The sequence below is a fragment of the Strigops habroptila genome, chromosome 4, assembly GCF_004027225.2.
Source record: "Strigops habroptila isolate Jane chromosome 4, bStrHab1.2.pri, whole genome shotgun sequence".
In the NCBI taxonomy this organism is placed as follows: domain Eukaryota; kingdom Metazoa; phylum Chordata; class Aves; order Psittaciformes; family Psittacidae; genus Strigops; species Strigops habroptila.
In genome coordinates, this window is record NC_046358.1 from 29,528,195 (window position 1) to 29,548,136 (window position 19,942).

Consider the following 19,942-nt stretch of genomic DNA (forward strand, 5'->3'; position numbering starts at 1 on the left):
CCATTCAGATGGGTTTTTTTTTTCATTCCAACTGCAACAAAGATATTGTTATCTCTGATTTCACTTTAATTAAGTGCTTCTCAGCCCATGATCAGTTCTATTTTAAGCTGATTTAAAGTTTATTTAATTTTAGATGTATACTAAGCAGGGTAACATAACTGCACATGTTAAAGCCTGCTTCATCCTAATATTAGTGTTCCTTTGATTTCCTGGATGTTTAAAAAAAAAAAAAGAAAAAAAGAACCTAGGAAGTTCCATGTAAATTTTTCACAACACTTTTTTGTATCTATCTGCACTCTAAAAATACAAGTGAAAAATTGCCAAAGAACAAGATTTTATATGCAGTGTGCTGAACACCATTAGGTTTTTTGGTTTTGGGGGTTTTTTTGGGATAACAGGGATAATCGTCATAGAATCATGAAACAGTTTGGGTTGGAAGGGACTTTAAAGATCATCTAGATCCAACCCCCTGCCATGGGCAGGGACACTTTCCACTAGACTAGGTTGCTCAAAGCCCCATCCAACCTGGCCTTGAACACTTCCAGGGATGGGGCAGCCACAGCCTCTCTGGGCAACCTGTGCCTCACCACCCTCATACAGTGACGAATTTTTCCCTAATATTTAACCTAAATCTACCCTCTTAAAGTTTAAAGCCATTAATGAATACATATTATCATAGAACCTGGGGGGAAAAGCTCTGGTAGAGGTATAAAAAGGTCATCTCATCCATTCACTGCCCAGTGATGGAATTACAGCATCATTCATGTGGGATGTCTGGTTATCCTGGGTGTCAGGGACTCTGGTGATGAAATCTCTACAGCATTCCTAGAGAGACCGTACAACTGATTCACTTTACTTGGTGTTAGGAAACTTTTCCTCATGTATAAACTGAATTTTCTTTATTGCAATTAAGCCCATTAACCTATGTCCTAGCTACCATGCACTTAGACAAGTGTTCAATCTTTCCCGCTTCAATGTTCTCCCTAATGCCCTTCTTTCAACTGTGCAAGTTCCTTGATTTCTTCCAATTTTTATGTAAGTTCTGCTTTCTAGATGTCTGATCATACCAATCATTTCCTTCTAGACCCTATTTCTACAAATGAAGCAGCCTAAATCTGAAAACTGTATTCCAGACAACGCTTCCCAGTATGGCATATAGAAATACTACGCTGCTATCTTCCTCATGCATCTCAGTGTGATTTAAAAAATAGGTCAAGATGTCTGATATCAATTGCCTATTTGTTACACACAGGGCTAGTTATCTTGCCATACAACAAAATAGACTAAATTTGACAAGATCTACTTTTGGTAATTTCATGTTATTATTACTTGACTCCTCATTTCCATTTTGATGTTTACAAGTAATTGATCTGATTATCCATTCAAGTGATTTTCACTGAATTAAGGTTGTTTGGGCTTTAATTTGCTTTTTTAATTCCTCCCCATCATCATCCCTTTTTAAAAGACTGGCAAAATACTCACCATAATAAATGCCTCGAATTTCAGGCCCTTCCATGAGTTGCCAAAGGGTTTGTTATTGATACAGTAATTTCTTTGAATATGCTAGAATGCAGTTGAGTTGGCTTAAATGATTTGAAAAGATCTCACAGATTTAGGGATTCTAACTCATTCTTTATCACAAATGTTAATTGTACCACACATCAGTTCAGAGTTGACCTTTTCAGGAGACTAATGCAGAAAAAGGCATTAAAACATTTCAGCCTTCTTGGAATCATTTGTTGAGAGTTCTTCCTCTTTTCTATAGAGCAGACCGATATTTTTCTTAGCTTTTCTCATCAGTTTTTTGCTGATGAATGAGTTCACATCACCCTTCATATCCCTTGCTAATAGCATCACGTTTTGAGAGGCTGGACTTTTTATTCTGTTCCTGTATTTCCATAGTATTCCTTTTGTCTTCACTGATCTCATTTTCTATATGCTTCCTTCTTATGACTGAAATTAATAAATCTAAAAATGTAAACATGTTCACCTTCCACTACAGTTCCTGTCCTCCTTCTACATTTGGATCACTTGAGCCAGCATTATTCGTACATTTTGTCTGAGAAACTGCTAGCCTGCCATTTTAACTCACTTCTCCTTCAGTTTTGGTTCCTCTGAGATTGCCCACTGCATATCTCAGAGTTTAGCAAAAGTTTTGCTCTTGAAATCCCCTGGTTTTCTGTTCTTCCTCCTTCTCCTCTAAAGAATAATTAACTCTCCCACTCTGTGGTCACAAAAGTTGCCTTCTACTCTTCCAATGAAACTAGGCTAGAGCCAAATCCAGAAAGGTTTCCTCTTAAGCGGTTTTTAAGTTTCAAAAACTTGCTAGAGAACTTGTGCTCATCTCCCAGCACACACACCTGTACATAGATAAATCCCCTATTACAATCAAGTCATGCCCTGGAGAATCTTGCCAGCTCCTCACAAAAAAAACCCCTAATCCAAATTTTCCTGAGAGGGTGCAACTGATAAAATTATTTCCTCTACAGACTTTAAAGTGCGTTTAACTACTTACTGATCTCATTTAAGAGAGAGAGAACCTGTGGCAGAGAAGTTACAGTCAGCATTGCAAACAGTGGTGTGCTGGTTGGGTTCTGCTACTGCCTGGGTGCTCATCTTTAGATTGCTACGGTGGAATTTATTTCACCTAAATTTCAAGACCAATAGTATAAATATCTACCTTTGCACTTGGCACCTTAGCAGTTTTTTCCAGCCAGGGAAGAGGACCTATTTTAGATATCTTCTGTAAAACTGGATGACCTGAAGATAACTTGAAGACTTCGGCACTAATAGAAGAAAGAAAATGTACACAGGAGAGCTGACCTCGCCTTTCCCCTGACCTGGTGGGGTACAACCATGTGGTTTAACCTTGGGTTTTAACCAGTGCCCAAGAGAGAACATGCTAGACTACCACACCTGTACTTTTTTAAATCTTGCTAGTAAAAGGATTTCCATGTTGTTTTAATTTTATATTTCCTTTCTATTACATGGTTTGCTTTGTTTGAACATTCTACTTTGTTCTGTGTATGGCAGAGACTAGTGGCCATCCTGTCATTATAACCACCATTCTCCTTCTCACATTTTTTTCCTACATCTTTCATACAGATGTCATATCTTACAGTAAGCTTTCAGTAAAATTATAGTGAAGCATTCACTTGAGCATGTAAGTCTTTCAAAGGTGGGCAATGTTCTAGTTTATTAACAGATGCAATCCTAGGCTGGCAGCAGTTACAAGTTAAGTGAGTTGACAACTAACTGGTAGTCTCCGTAAAGCAAGTGAATGGCCTCAGTTTACCTGCAACTTCCCTAAAGCACCACCCTAAGCACCCCTTACTGTCAAACACAAAACAGAGCAGGGGGGCAGGAGAAAGGATGGGAATAAAAAGTGAAGAGCCTTTTGCTCTAGAGGTGCCTTTCCTGAAGCACCCTCCCAAGCACACACACCTTCCAGGCTCTCAGAGCTATCAACGCAGGAGTATTACAGTGCATTTTTAAAGATAACCTATAACTAATGAACAAGTCTTATCACTAGACAAAACTTTCTTCTCAAAGTATCAAAGCAAGAAAGGAAACATTCTTTCCCCCCCTTTTTTTTTTCCCCACTGCCAGTTCCCTGCATGTCAAGTAAACCTCCTTGTTCTTCACTGCCTCCAGTTTCACTGTTTCTGGCTGCTGTTTACTCGTGTTTTCATGCAACAAGCCTTGTTCTTCCTCTTTCTTTTGTAGCTCCACTTTTAAAACATCTATTGAGCAAGATATTTTTTATTTTTAATTAAAATCCTCTTTGCAGTCCTCTTAATGCAAGTACTACATTATTTGGAAAAATAGCAAATCCTGTTTGTTCTGTTCACACAATGAAGGCCAGCAGGATTGCTTCAATACCTTCTGAAAAAAATCCAACCTCCAAAGCAATCAGTGTAACAATATTTCCTTTCATTTTGTTTCTTGTATATCTGTGAAATATTTCAAAGCAAAATCTTCCCCTCTAATTTTCAGCTCTTTGTTCAATGTAACTTAGTCAGCCAGGCGTGCTTCTCGCTTTTAAATTATCACCATACAGTTGTTGATACATTAACTACTGCAGTGACATTTTTAAAAAGCTATTTCTTGTATACTGTTCCTGCTCATCAGAATCCCTAGTTTTCTGCACTATGAGATCCTTGAGTATTCTGTCATTGTGGAAACTAATTATAATTTCTAAAGTATGCCAAAAGGAAAGGACAGCAGACATGACATTCAGTAACCTGTATTGCATCTTTTCAGGGTATAAGGGGAATATGCTTGCTTGTCAAAGCAGAGGCTGCAGGGTGTGGTGTATTCAAAGGGAGAGAATGGATGTCACACTAACTCAAGCAGTCATGACCTGCACTGATAGTTGGGGTATTCCTATCCTTCTGGTCACTCTACAATAGAAGAAAGGAGGAAAACCATCAATATGTTACCTTCAACAGAGCTTGTTGGAGGGCGCTTTTTAAAATAAAATGTATAGGGGGTCACATTTGGGACAGAATTCATGGTCTGATGGTGTCTTCTGAAGTTCACAATTAGGCAACTGACATTCAAGGACAAGAACGACAATACACTTTATGGGCATAAAAACAAGCTTAGCCTCTCCGAGTCAAAGAACAGTTCTGTTCTCACTGCTGGGCTGGATAAAGTGAAGCAGAGAAATGACATACTTTATTAATGAACACGCGACACAACTAGAAACATAACTAAAAACACTGATTAGTATTGTTTTTCTCTAAATACTAAGATGCACTTGCCGCATTTGTACAACTTTCTTGAAGTGAAAAGAAAACATTAGCTCTGATGATCTTATCTAATTGTCCCACCTGGGATTATGGAGCCCTGGTTATGGCTCAGTGGCTAAAGCAGGTCATTTTGAATCATTAGCATAGACAATATTTGAGGTATAGAAATGTTAGCTAGGAGAACAACTCACCTTGTGCTGTACAGGTTTAAATAGCTCAGGCACAGTACGGTTAGGAAATGGTGCATCCTTTGGTCTCGGTGACACCAGGAGTAAGCTTTGCTCTTGGCCATAGGAGGGACATCCAGTGCAGTTGCTACCCTTTGTTCACACTACATATGGTAGAGACAAGGCCACAAGCAATAGCCCAGCTCTCTGCTTTTAATGACCAGGTGAGCATTATCCCACACACGCTTGGCTTTTTTGCACAGCTGTAGCTCCACTCAGTAGTAGGTATTGCACTTGCATGGGTGAAAATGAGAAAGTGGGCACTTTCTCTGACACTGATCAGCAAGCACTCCCTCCTTCGCTCCACAGCAGACTGCTGTAACATGGACAGTGTGGCTGTATCACCCCCAGTAGACTTCCCTGTTAGGAAATGACACTCCCATCAAGCAACCCTCTCTAGGGTGCTTAAAGAAGATGCTGTGACTCCTTCTATCCCTTGCGTACAATATGCTGTGTAGTTGTTCGTCACTCTCTGCAGTAAAGATCTCACCCTTCGCTCCAGGAAATTTTACCTCTTGGTCCTCAGGTAATGCACTGGTGGACAAATCTCTTTTTTCACCTTGCACCAAGACTTTACATCTCCAGATCAACATGCTGTGGCTTCTTGCAGAAAGGAAGGATGCAAATTTGGACAATTTCTCCAGAAAATGTACCCCATTTTGTGAGGATAATATTTCCTCCTTTGCCTCACTGCTTATAAACAGTTCACACAAAAAAGGCAGGAGGCAACAGGCACAAACCAAAATACAGGAAATTCCATTGGAACTGGAGGAAAAAATAAATCCTCTTTTACTGCGAAGGTGATCAAACACCGGCACAGGTTGCCCTGTGAGTGTTATGGAGTCTCCATCCACGGAGGTATCCAAACTCTGACAGGACGTGGCTCTAGCTGACCCTGCTTGGAGCACAGAGGTTGGAGCAGACAATCGCCTCCAACTTCCACCAGCCTCTGAAAAGGGCAGCCATATCATACGTCAGGTGAGGAGCTGCTTCAGGCTATGCCCTTCTAATGAGATACATTTTATTCCATTCACAGTTAAAATAAACAGGTTTTAATCAAGATCATAATATGGGCTGGGGTGGGCATAGGTGGTGTTTTTAAAAAATAAAAAGGAAATAGAGTCCTTTAAATTTTCGTAAGTTATTCAAAGAAAAACAACTGTACATGAGATAAAGGTATCTTGATATTGGATACCAACTTAAGTCAGTAACAGTTTTTTCCAATGGTTTCAAAGAGCAGAGGAGGCTCTAGATGCTGCAAATATCCCAGTATGCATACCCTCTGTATGGCTCAAGGGTAATAGTGTTCACCTATTTCCAGTGGAACTGAGGGTGCCCAGGTGTCTGTCATGAAAAATAAGCAGTGCTCCAACGTGTAGATTTTCAAACACCTGGGCAGCAGCTCCCTATGTCTTGGAGGCATTACTGTCCCAAGGCACCACAGAGGTTCTTAGATATCAGAGCACCTGTTGATGACTGGAACCTTACAGTCTAATGCTGCTGAGCACTCAGTGGTTACCTTCTTACATTTCTAATGTTTCCACTTACTGTATAGGTAACCTTAGTGCTGGCTCACACTACTTAACTCCTGATTTTCATGTGCCTTTTAAAGATGGAGCACTGACAGGAATAAAGCCTTTTATGGAACAAATTCTAAATTACTGAACTGAGAAAAGACAAATTAATTTTCCTTCCTTCAGCTCTGTTTAGCTTTGTATTTTCTTGACAAATGAAAATAGGCTGGTTATATTTAGTTTTGATCTCTTGACTCAATGCACTGATATCATGCTCCAGTATCTATGTGACAAACATTTTATGTGAGTCTTTAATTAAAAAGACAGTATTATTCCCTTGGATACTGCAAAACTCTCTTCCTTCCTCTGAAAGCCAAAAAGATATGACAGTATCTCTTTTACTCTGGTGGAGTAACAAAATAATTTCCACTAGGCAAAAGAGAAAAAAAAAGAATAGGTAAAGTTCACAAATGAAATAAAAGATGACTGCTTTCACAACAATTTACCTGCTAAATAACCTTCTATACCAGCACATCGTACTGAGCCTAGAAGATTAGCTGATATTAGGAATATGCCATAAAAGCACCTATTCCTGAAAAAGAGCCTTTAACTGAAGGCACCACATTTTATTTAGGTGTAGAAATGTATATAGCCACCAGAAATGCAAACTGAAAAACACATGCAACAATCCCTTGAGGTCACAACGGGGGTAATATATTAATTTTAGGGCACCGTACTGGGAAACGAAAGAAGATGTGGACCATTTGGAAAGGGCTGAGAGCAAAAATACTGATTTGAGCTGCATAAACAATATCTATTGTTAGGAGCCCAATACAGTGTGTGGCTGCAGAGCCTGCAGGAGAATGCTCCTGTGCGGCACAGCTGAGGGCATGTGGCCAGAGAAGAGTCTTGTGCATGTCTGGAGAGCCCAGCCTGCAGCCTAAGCTAAGAAGAGCTGAAACGCACTGTCAGCCTCATAAAGCAGCAATGACACCAAAAAGAGTAAGAAAGAGGGATGCCATTGGTATGACTGAAGGAGTGCAATGCCACTGACGGGATTAAGAAAGAATGATGCAATTGATAAAACACACTGAGAAAATGACACTATTGATAAGACAGAGAAAAAAGGTCGACACCAGGTCAAAGGAAGGAACAGGATGTACATCACTAGAGCCTAAGGACCATAGACAACCTGAAGGAAAAAGGGGTCTTAAGGACATTTCCAGCACAAACATCAATGGAGCTCTAAATTGTGGGCAACAGAAATTGGCAAGACAGAAACAGCTGCAGTTATTAAGACCACAGATTCCCTTCTCTCCTTAACTATCTCATTTATACAACATCAATGGTAAGAACTACTGGCGTCAGTTAATCATGAAAGAAGTAACTGCACCACCGCAAAGGCAGGGTACAACAGTTTGGCTTTTTGAATTAAGAACAGACTGAAGGGAGACATAACAATGATCTTCGAGTACCTAAGAAGCCATTCTCTGGGTATGAAGTATGGTAAGACAAAAATAATGCAAGTCACTGAACTGCAGTAAAGATGACATCAGGAAAACCTTTTGTTTCTGGTGAGGATAATAACGCACAAGGCTGGATTCCTTGTGGAAGTTGTGGAATCTCCAACAGCGCAGGTTCGAAATACCAGTTTGGACAAACACCTATCAGGAAAAAAAAAGTTGTGTATAATTGACTTCCTCTAGGAACAGAGGTGACCAGGTGGACTTTAGAGATGTCTTTACTACTATTTCATGGCTGTAGCAACGGTTAGCATCAACACTGTATTTTGATCATACAAGAAGCACACCTTAAGGGAGGTGTTACAATGGCAAACAAACTACAGCAGTTCACAAAAATGGGCTTAACAATGTTATGATACTTTGAATTACCAGTTCAGCAGAACATTTAAGCATAGCTCTTGGGTCTTACAGACTTGAGGTCTAAGGACACAAAACACTCAAAGCTTGATGCCCTGAGGAAATGTAAAACCAGCCCGGTGACATCTTTCACAACGAAATTAACTCCAGACCTAAGAAATTCAGTAGTAGGGAGAGGTTGAGCAGAATCACTGGCAAGTGTCAGGTACTGCAGAAACTGCAGGACAGCACAAACTCTCACGTGTGTCACATAAAGCAAGGCATCTCAAAACTCATCTTCAGGGACAAGAAGTTAACAAGTGTTCACAGAGGTTTCCTGAAGTAACTGGTAACTAAACAATTATTCCTCAGCATGCATTTCACACGTAGTTTCACATGTGTGAATTGGTGATACCATTGCTAAGATTCGGTGACCCCATTTGTCACACTGGCAAATGCACACAAGGCTGCCTACCTTTAACTAAAGCAACCTCCACTTCTCCGGGGTTTTCAACCATCCACAGCTGCCCAAACCAAGCCTTTCTGTTGACACCCACAGGCTCCCTGGCTTGTGCCAGTTCCTGGTGCTGTCCATTTCCATCTTACTGTGCTCTTGTCAGCCCCCTCGGAGTTTCTGTTCCCCCAAAGGCTTCTTCAACCTGAATACACACGGGTTTATTCACAAAGTAAGCAGTGCCCACCAACTTGCTGATTCTGCCTCAGAAAGCTGTAAGAGCAGAAAGCTGAGCGGTCTGACACCCAGCCTTTCCAAGTTGCACGCTTCGCAGCTGGACACACCAAAATGTATTTTATGGTTCTTGTTAAACCAGCCTAGATACTCAGAAAGGTCTCTTCTAAGCTTACAGCCTACGAAGCCACCTACTTCGAGATCTAAGATTTGCTATAATAAGACTTCAGAGTATTATTATAAGAATTTAAAGACATACAGCGTTTGTTTAAAGCTTTCGACTTTAGGTGCGACTGTTCTCCCGCAAAGACCGTCACCGCTTGCCCAGGCCAAGTTCCCCGGTGCAGGAGAGAGGACACAGCCCGCCCGGCGCCCGAAGGCGAGCAGCGAGCCGGGCTCCCACACGCTTCGGGGCGCCCCACGGGAGAGCGCTTCCCGCACACTTGGGGCCTCCCGCCGCCGTGTCTCTTTGACAGGAGCAGGGAAAACACGAGCAGCTACAGGACAGGACGGTGCCCGACACCGGCGCGAAGCCCGCTGTGAGCCCGGGGAGCTGTGGAGGAGGAGAGCGGGCTGCGCACGCCCTGCCGCCGGCGAGTCCCGCCACTCACCGATAGTTGAGACGACGGTGCCCACGAAGTAAAAAGCACCGGTGAAATCCCACCGGGGCCGGATGTCATCGACGCGGATGCCGGCCACGCTGGCCTCCTCGTACTCCCGGAGGAAGTGCCGGAGCTCGGCACGGCTCAGGTTGTGGCGCCGGGTGAAGTTCTCCAACCGCTCCTCCCAGCGCTCCTTGGCCTCGCGCTCCGTGGGCAGCTCGATGGCCGAGAAGACGGCGGCACCGCACAGCATGTACAGCACGATCAGCACCGCCAGCAGGAGGAACCGCGCGTTGTCCGCGTTCAGGCGACCCGCGCTGGAGCAGCAGCCGCCGCGACACGCCATCCTCCGCCCCGCGGGACCGGGCTGCCGCGCCGACACACTACGTCGGGGCCCTCCCGCCGCCACCGCCGCCGGGCATCACGGCACCGCCCGCCAGGCGTGCGCGGGGCCGCGGAGCTCAGGGGGCCGCGGAGCCCGGCGGCGGCGAGCGGCTCTCCGAGGAGCCGGCCGGCACCTCCGACCCGGGGGCCGGGCGCTGCCCCACCGCGCCCGGCACGGCCCCGCGGCGGACGGGCTTCGGGCTGCGGCGCATCCTGCGGGCTAGGGAACCGCCCGGCCCGGCCGGTCCCGTCCTGCGGGGCCCCTCAATCCAGCCGCACGCCCCGCAGGGCTCCCGTCTCCGCCAGTTTCATACCCCCTTCTTTCCCCCGCCCCGAGCACGTCGGAGCGGGGCGCAGGGACAGGCACCGCCAGGCGCCTCCTGCCTGACGGGGGGTGGGGGTGAGGCGGGACCGGCGGCAGCTCTCCCCGCCGCCCTCCGCCGCCGCCGTGGGGCACCTCAGCCCTCGTCCCGGGCCGCCCGCGCCATGGCACCCAGGAGCCACACCGCGCCGCGCCCCTGAGAGGAGCTCACCTCAGCTGAGGCGCGTCCACCACCCCGAGGGTCGCCCCGGTGCTCCGGGAGGGGCGGGGCGGCACCTGGCAGGGCGGGCCGAGGGAGGGCGGCTGCCCCGCGGCCTCCACCCCTCAGCGGGGCTCCGTCACTCCCCTAGCGCCCGCGACCTTCCCGCCCGCTGGAGCTGCCGCCCGGCCCCGGGCTGAGCAGCGCTGTGGGACCGGGGTGACGGGGCTCCCGCAGAGGCTGTGAGTAAAACCCTACAGTTGGTGGTGTGACCCGACTACCGGACTGCTATCGAAGCAAGAAAAATTACTGCCTTTTGCCAAAAGAGGGCACCTCGTTGTCTACAGGTCTGGTTACCGGTGGCCTTCTCCACAGGTTGTTAGATCTCCATCCTCCAACACTAAGCAGTCGAAGGGAAATTTTGTGTTGAAGAGAGGCAGCTCTTTCCAGTGAAAGGCAACCTACATATATTTTATTTGAGAAAGCATGTCAATGATGTATTATTACATCTACTTTTTTATACATATTCTATTACTTATAATACAGTTACAACGTAATGGGAATGAACAATAAAGTCTTAATAATTAGATTTCTCTCTTAAGGGCACGTAACTGTGCAAGAGTCATTGATGGTCTCACAGCCTGAGGTATCTGTACTGACCTGAGCCCCGGGAGGGGGCTGTGGACAGGTCTGTGCCCATGTTTGAGAGAGCATCACCCACTGTGTGGCAAATATCTACTTGGGCAGCAGGCACAGAGAAAAACCAAGTCCTTTTCTCATGTTGCACAGCAAACCTACAGCCGAGGATGAATGGGACTCATGCTTCCCCTTTGCTTTTTCTATTTGTTGTTACTCATAGGTGGTACGTAACACATCATGTTGCAGGATTTTATTCTTTCTTCATTAGCCTTCAGCATAGACTGACATATGGCAATTAAAATTAGTAGCAGTGCTGGAAGATACTGAACAGCCAAAATAAGACGAAGAGGAGATACCAGTCGAAGTAACCAGACTTTGTTCCAGCTGCTAAAGATAACTACATGCTTCCACAAAAAAATGCTGGTGTATCTTTAAAATTATTGATAGTTCCTATTAGAGGGGGGAAAACCCCCCTATATTTCCTGTCTTTGCCAACCAGAAAGATGGATCTAAATCAGTGCTCTCCCAGCCAGCAGAGGCGGCAGAACTGACTGAGCATTTTCAGTCTGCACCAAAGTCTCCATCCATGAAAGCTGTTCTTGGGTGGCTTGGATCAGCACAGTGGGATCAGGAGCCTTTCACTGCTTGCAGCCATAACATCAATGTGGTTGCCCAAAAGAACGTGAAGAACAATCACATTATCCAGAAAATTATCCATGGAAAATTATTCAAGTATATTGAGTTCCTCCTATTATTTACATATTATTTTGTTAGGCAGGAGTAGTTTTTTTTTGCATTGGTCTTGGGCATAGAGGAAGCATTACATTCATGCAGGTAAGAACATCTGGCACAGTCTTGAAAGACAATGGAGTAAACCACTCTCCCTGGGCATCAAAAATTGCAAGTTCCCTTAATTTGTCAAATCTGATCTTCACCAAACTAAAACACTATAAAGGAACTGCAGTGATTTAATCTCTTGAGAAAGCATCATGCTCCCTAGTAAGAGGTAGAGCAAATGTGAGTTGATACTGACTGGAATCCTGAAGTAGAAAATGAGAAGATGGCTGACATATATCAGAGGTGTATCACCTTTCATTGTTTTAAGCTCCTTTTCTTCCTTTACTTCCCCTGTTATAGTTAAAGTACTTATTCTAAAGGACACCTTACTTGTAAAAAAGGTCACTATTTCCATTGCTCTTGGGTAGATAGCTGGAAAAACCTGAGTGTGTGGAGAGCACAAACAGCATAATGATACAGTCACCCATTTGGAGCATTTAAGCAAGATTGAAGAAAGAAATGTGTGTGTTCACTGGCATAGGGAAAAAAACCCAGCTTATCTTCTAGTTTCAGTTAAAAAAAAAAAAAAAAAAAAAGGTTAAACATGTTGCTGACATTTAAATTAACCCCAAATTAAAGTTAACATGTTGTGAGCCAAAACACTGAATGCACTGCCTCAGCACAGGCACTTGTAACATCATCTTCTGAAACCTGGTGTGTTTGCCCTACTCCTTGGCAGCTCAAGCACACAGCTCCCTACTGTCTATGTGTGCAGGTATTTAGTGACAAAAAGATTGATGGTGGTGAGGCTTAGCATGATTGTAAATAATAGAAAAAAAAAAAAACCCAACAAAAATCAGTACCTCGTTCTGTTGGTAATGTTTAATGATAACCCTATAATTAAGAAAGCTACAGTCACTGACTACCATAGTAATGATTACCCATAAATATCCAGTCAGAACAGGGCTATTGTTAATGCATCTGCAAATTGCCGTGGAAGACTCGCACAGAGATCTAGTTATTCTCATTGACAGTGTCAGTACTTTTTAATTAAGCATCTCCTTTGGCAGTGATAAGCTGGTACTCTTAACTAAAATGCACTGCTTATCTTTGGAGAAGCTGTGGGAGAGCTGCAATTTACTCTTGAGCAAATTTCATACAAAATGAAACATCTTGCTAGAGGAGCAAAGAAACCATCCTTCTGCTACCTTTGATGCTGAACAAACTTCTTCTGGATCTTAATAACCTTGATGTTAATAAATTAATGTGATAAAAAGAAAAAAAATAAATCCTGAAACTTCATGAACATGTGACACTTGGGGCATTGAGAGTAGGCCAACAACATCCCTGTTGCTTTGCTAGGAGTTTCAAACAGATTGCATCTCTAGCAGAGTCCTACTGAACGTGAAGTAAAGAATCAGCAAATCATAGAATGGTTTAGGTTGGAAAAGACCTGGAAGATCATTGAGTCCAACTGTTAACCTAGCACTGCCAAGTCCACCACTAAACCATGTCCCTAAGCACCACATCTACATGCCTTTTAAATACCTCCAGGGATGTGACCCCACCACTTCCCTGGACAGCCTGCTCCAATGCTGGACAACCCTTTCGGTGAAGAAATTTTTCCTCATCTCCAATCTAGACCTGTGGCACAACTTGAGGCTCTTTTCTCTTGTCCTATTGCTTGTTACTTGGGAGGAGAGACCAACACACACCTCACTACAACCTCCTTTCAGGTAGTTGCAGAGTGCAGTAAGGTCTCCCTTGAGCGTCCTTTTCTCCAAGCTAAACAACCCCAGTTCCCTCAGCTGTAAGACTTGTGCTCCAGACCCTTCACCAGCTTCGTTGCCCCTTTCTGGACCCACTCCAGCACCTCAGTGTCTCTCTTGCAGTGAGGGGCCCAGAATAGAACACAGTGTTCAAGGTGCAGCCTCACCAGTGCCCAGTACAGGGGGATGATGACTTCCCTGGCCCTGCTGGCCACACCATTTCTGACACAGGCCCAGATGCTGTTGGCCTTCTTGGCTGCCTGGACACAAGCTGGCTCATGTTCAGCCATAATGTTGCTTCTTGCCTTTGTCTAGTGTACTCATCCCTCACAAAGCAGAAGACACTTAGCAGTGAAGACAACTGAACCTGGCTGTGTAATAAAGATTTTCAGGAAAGAGAAATGTGAAAACTTTTTCCATCGCCTTCAGATCAGTTACTAAAGTGTGGCTGATAAAGACAATTGTATGCCAGTCTTCCTGGAGAAGACAATATTTCATTTATACTTAATACCCTATAGGGGTATTTTTATTTAAAGATATTTGCAAATTAAAATTTACAGCTGGGAAATTGAGGCAGAGACAGACATGACTTAAAAGTCCCAGAGGGGACTCCTCAAGAGCTCTCCTAAAGAACAACTTCCAGTTCTAGATGTCCCTTTGCATTTGCCGCTTATCTTCCAGCACCTCAACAGGTTAAGAATGGTAGCTTAATTTTCCAAACTGTTTACCAACCAACCACAGTTCAGAGTGAAGTTTTTTGGTTATTCATGTTTACTGGCAATAGAACTGTGTAAGGGTAGTGATTTGCTTGCTAAGGGAGAAACAGAGACACATGAATCAGCATGCGTAAAGTCAGAATAGAGTCAGAAAAAGTTAGTAAAAGAATCCAGGAGCCCCCTCACATTCCTCCATTCTAAGCATCAGAAAACACTTTCAACTAAAGAATGAACTTTTTACTCTACTTAATACAATGGGGTCACAGTACCTTGAAAGCACTACAACAACATTTAGAAAGCAGTAACTGGGAATTAGTTTTGAGTAGAGATAACATTTTGATAAATGGAGAAGCAGAAAAGCCAGTATATTACAAAAAGAAAAAAAGCCAAGGACATAAAGACTGTAGATTAGCATAGGAACTTATTTCTCTGAACTTTACACAGCTCCTTTCAGCCTCCAGTACTTTTTGCCGTTTCTTTCTTTTGCCCTTCGGAATGCCAGTTACAGTTGCTCAGATTAAAAGAAACACAGAGGTAAGAGAGAAGGAATGGTGTGACTACTGTCAGTGTTCGGCTAAAATTCTGACATCCTGGGCCACAGGGATTAATTCCACGGCTGTAAAGTGTCAGCAACTTCACTGATGTCAGTAGAAATATCTTTGGGATTAGGTAGAATCTAGCATTATAATGAACATCACATCTCTGTTCTAGCTTTTTCAAATGCACACACCAAATAGGCAAAGTATGTCACAGTGAATATCTATATATTACATTAATTTACTGATTTCAATATTCAGTTCTTGGTATCCCACCTCTCTTTATTAACTTTAATTTACTTGGATTTTTTTTGTGCAGTTATTTCTGTTACTGTGTTCATATTTGTTTATAGAAGACAGGCTGCAATATCAAAACCACAGAAAGCCTACACAGAAGAAAGCACAAGGAATTAACATATTGCTAATTGCTGAAAAAAAGCACATGGACTCATTTAGGAAAGCTGCCAAATGAGAATGGTACTGTTGCATGTTTGCACACCTAGCATGGAAAAAAGCACATGGTACCTTCTACACCTTACCTTCTGTGATGCTGGATTTAATCTCAAGTATGGTGAAAACACTCTAGATAGACCACCATATCAGTGTCTTGAACAAACCAAAATTAGATTGTTGCTTTACTATGTGACTCCAGTAAGAAACTGCCCAACATTATGTGGCCCTGGCAGGAGATTTAACCTTTTCAGAATCACAAGCACTTCCATGCTCAAACCACAGTCCAAGCTGCTGTGGGTCACAGTTCTGCACTGGAAATGTTTTGTGAGTTTTTGTAGCAGAACTGATTATCTGGTTTATTTGTTCCCACCAACAGGCTTTGGAAGGATGTTCTGACAGTGCATTAATCTGAGCCCTGGAGAGCTGAAGTTAAATCATGCCAGGTGCCCAGAAACAAAAAAAATTTCCATCTGGAATTTAACCAGGAAAGCCTCAGAGCCGGTTAAACCACTTTATGACAAAAATAATACTAAATATGTAACATTAATAAATCACATTCTTCACAAATTAAGGATAAATGTCCATTAATTCTTAGCCCACCTTCTAGAACTCTTAAAGCTTTCCTCATACAAAGACACCTTTCTACTTAGACCTTCTCTAACTCTCACAGAAATAATTAAAATAACACTCTTTTACGAAGAACGTATGACAATGGCTACGAAGTTGTTCTTTCAGGTTTTAGAGCTCATCCCTCCATTTTCATGTTACCTTCCCTGATCCCTGTTTTTTCAGGCTTATCATGGACAGGATCAAACCATTTCTGGATGTAGCATGAACAGTAAAGACTCTGCATACAGAACTGAAGGTGAAAGCAGAAAGCAATCCTCCTATCTGTTCCATGGACATCCCAGTTGCACTCTGACCCATACTTGGCTTGTATTATTTGCAAAGTTCTCAAAAACAGATAAAGCAATAATAATGATTACCAGGCCTTGAAATTACCAAGACAAACTAAGAAATGAACCACCTAAACACCCAGGTTCCTTTGCTGTGAAAAGTGAGTAAAATTCCTCTGTTATATGCAAGGCTATTCCACTATCTAGGTCCATTTACTCTTTGAATAAGAAACTGTACAATGGTTTCCCCAAAAATAAGTCAAAGCCATAACCTTTTGGTCTGAAAAACCACCTGATAACTGCACCAGAGAACTTGAATGTAACTAGAGAGGGCAGAACAACAGTGAAAGGATATGAAAGATGGAAAAGAAGCAATACTTCATAGTTTCTCTGTGGATTGGTGTGTGACACTGCAGGAAAACAAAAGAAAGTATCTCTTTGCTAGGCAGATGCCATGACAATTTCCTAAACACACACGTTCTCTATGGTAATTTTTGAATGAAACAGGGATAGACACTAAATATTAGGAAATAGTGCCCTCCCAGTGTACTCTGAACCATCTTGGGGCATGGCACTGCAAAATGAATGAAGTAGCATGGGAACAGCTACCCAGTCAGGTTGCCTGTGATGCAGAGGGAATTCTGAATGAAGCACCACACTACACGATTTCCCGGCTGCAGGACCAGCTGTTCACACATCCCACACCACTATTTAAGAGTACTCTTCGGCACCCAAGCCCATCCACTTCAATTTAGTATTTTGGACACTACTTGTATCCAAGGGGGGGAAAAAACCCCCAGAGGATTAGGAAATAACTGTCAAAAAGCCAAATACTTGAAGAAGCCAAACCATCAAATATTAGAATTTGCATTTAAGGTGATAATTGCAAAGAAAAATTTCAATCTGATTTGAAATGAACACACTTAGAAGTAGAAGGAACAAAGGATATATAAACAAGACTGACTTTATTTTACCTGAATTTTACACGCAACAACTTTTACTCCAACTACTGGTGCCAACAGTCTCAAGAACAGTAAATTTTAAATTCATTACAGATAAAAATGCAGAGGGAATCTCCAAGAACAGTATAAACTTGTTTTAATCTTGAAAAGAACCATAGTAAAGAAAAGGCGTATAAAAAGGTATTTAAAAATGAAGTTTCATTTATAATAATATGGTTATAGATCCTCCAAGAATCTCCCATCATCAACATTTTAATATTTCTTTCAACTACAAATTAGCCATTACAACAGACATTATAGCTCAGATACCAGAAATAGGTAGTCTTGCAAGTAGCACGGCAGGCTCAGTGTCAGTAAGTGAAACATCACAGAATACCGGAAACATTCACGACGGAACCCACATATTTCCATGTGTATCAGGGGCATTAGTGTAAGAAATATTCCAAATCCATGGTTGATCTGTAAACCAAAAAACAGGCTTATGACAAATTCAGTTATTAAAAGTAAAATTTTGGTCCTCTTCCTCCCCTCCCTTTGGAGAAAGGTGAAAATTCCCACTGATTTTCATATAATGCCATGTGCCATTTAAGTTTACTGGACATTTTGTATTCAGCTATTTTTTAAAATGGTAAGATGTAGAGTTTTCAAAATGCTTTGATTTCCCCCCAAATATTTTGAATATGATTATTAGAACCCAACATACTCCCCATCAGCTGTAAAAGAATTGTATTTCAGAGAGCAGACATGAACAATCATGCAGCCACATTTGGTTTGGCCCATAGGCATCAAGTTTAGTGCTGCACATCTCTTAACCCAATGGAATTATCAGTCAGTGCAGTAACGTAGCAGTATTTTTCACACAGACAATAAGAATTCAGTATCTAAGAATGACTCTGCCTGACCTCTGAAATGTTCAAGTTCACACCTCACTTCTTCAAATGTTACATCTTTAAATGAGCAACAGGTTTGCAGCAGGCAGTTCTTCCCCTCCATGTCTCAGAATGCAGAAGCTATTCCTACTCTTGGGAAGGAGAAAAGACAACAGCAGGAACCAACTGCTAGCTCCGCAACCTGCTTGAGGCTTTTCCTCTGACCGCAGACATGCTGCGGAAAAACCCCTGGGTGTACGAAGCCTAGCTATTATTCCACTCCTCTCAGGCTACTCTTACTGAAATACAGAGAAAAATCGTTCAATCCTTTCAGTGGTTTTTCTCAAACAGGAAGTTTATATAAATCCTACCTGCTTCTTTTTTCCACCTACAAAATGAGTCTTGAAGGAAGACAGTGACATCAATCTGTACAATGCACACAATTCAACTGAATTGTACTGATGATGACGGGAGTAGTTTATTTATCAAACCCAAGCTACTCATCTACATAATACGCTATGTATACTTGCTAAAGAAGATTTGACATGCTTGTCAATTCAAATTTTGGATAAGTTATTTATCATGATTACTGTTGTCCAATTTTAAGTTTACAGGATCCAATATCAGGTCTTACAATATATGAAGTGAGAATTACTGTAGCAAGAGTAGAGTAAGAAAGTGACAGAAGCAGTAATGAAGGCATGCATAAACTGCAGAACAGCACACTGTGACAAGTACCGCACCAATTAAACATGGGGCAGGGAGAGCATTCCTACCATGTACTCGCCACTTACCGGCTACTAGAGTGCACTTAATTCTAGCACTGTAGCTCCGTATGTTGCAGTGAAACATATCCCAGCTATGCAAGTGTTTTACAGAAGTGTCTGTTTACAGTAGTAACAGGGTAATAGGAAAATGCTTTAAATTATCAGAAAATTGAATGCATTTGACTTGAAAAAGGACTTTACATTCAGAGTTTATGAAGACTGATAAGGAGGTTACGGGTCACAGGTAGGCGATCACCAGAGAAAGAACAGCCTGTGCAACAAATGCCACCTTTTACATTATGTTATTACAAGAGCACAATAAAAGCAAACATCCATGTCTTCCCCTAATTTAAAATAATTATATAGCTTCTAGGTGGAAGAAGTAGTTGGCTAGCTTTTAGTTACAGTGGATAGGTGATCTTCAAGCATGAAAAAATAAAAGGCATTGAAAACCAGAATAAACTACAGCACTTAACTTAGCGTACTGCCAGAAAATGTCTGTAGGTTTCCGAATCAACTGCAGGATGTCTAGACTTTGAGTCATCTCTTCAAACCAAACCAAACAAAAAAGGTAGCACCACTATTTCCCTAAGCTGCTTCTATCAGTCTCCTGTTTGAGAGCCATGTGTGTCGTTTGTCTTTTAAGTGAATACCTTACCACATACTAAATATGAATAGTTATAAGAATGGGTATAGAATAAAGCAAATTTTGGAAAAAGCAGTAAGGTTTTCAAACATACATTCATTTTTTATCATTGACCTCTAATCCATGACATCAGAATAAATCCAGTCCCACTCAAGCACTGGAATCTGTCAATTGGAGTCCATTATGCAGCTTGGACCTATTCATCTTCACTACCATTTGCAGTTACTGTTTAACTCAGCAAAACATAAAGGAAGAGGAAGACTTAGATGTACAGAAATTACTTCAGTTACCCCTTAAAGCACTCTGAGAAGCTTCACTACCTAATTTAGTTCTTTTTTATTGTGGCCATCTTAAGAAAATTTT

The 19,942-nt window shown here is 42.4% G+C and overlaps 2 protein-coding genes across 2 annotated transcripts in view; both read right to left on the reverse strand.

The window, feature by feature from the left end:
- Window positions 1–10,437, reverse strand: part of KCNK13 (potassium two pore domain channel subfamily K member 13) — a 60,216-nt gene extending 49,779 nt beyond the window's left edge. The window contains exon 1 of the mRNA XM_030484718.1: window positions 9,654–10,437. Coding sequence (XP_030340578.1) covers window positions 9,654–9,990 — 337 coding nt within the window. The 5' untranslated portion in view covers window positions 9,991–10,437. The remainder of the gene's footprint in view (window positions 1–9,653) is intronic.
- Window positions 10,438–17,279: 6,842 nt separating this feature from the next.
- Window positions 17,280–19,942, reverse strand: part of TDP1 (tyrosyl-DNA phosphodiesterase 1) — a 47,650-nt gene continuing 44,987 nt past the window's right edge. The window contains exon 16 of the mRNA XM_030484717.1: window positions 17,280–17,756. Within this exon, the coding sequence (XP_030340577.1) occupies window positions 17,683–17,756 (74 nt within the window). The 3' untranslated portion in view covers window positions 17,280–17,682. The remainder of the gene's footprint in view (window positions 17,757–19,942) is intronic.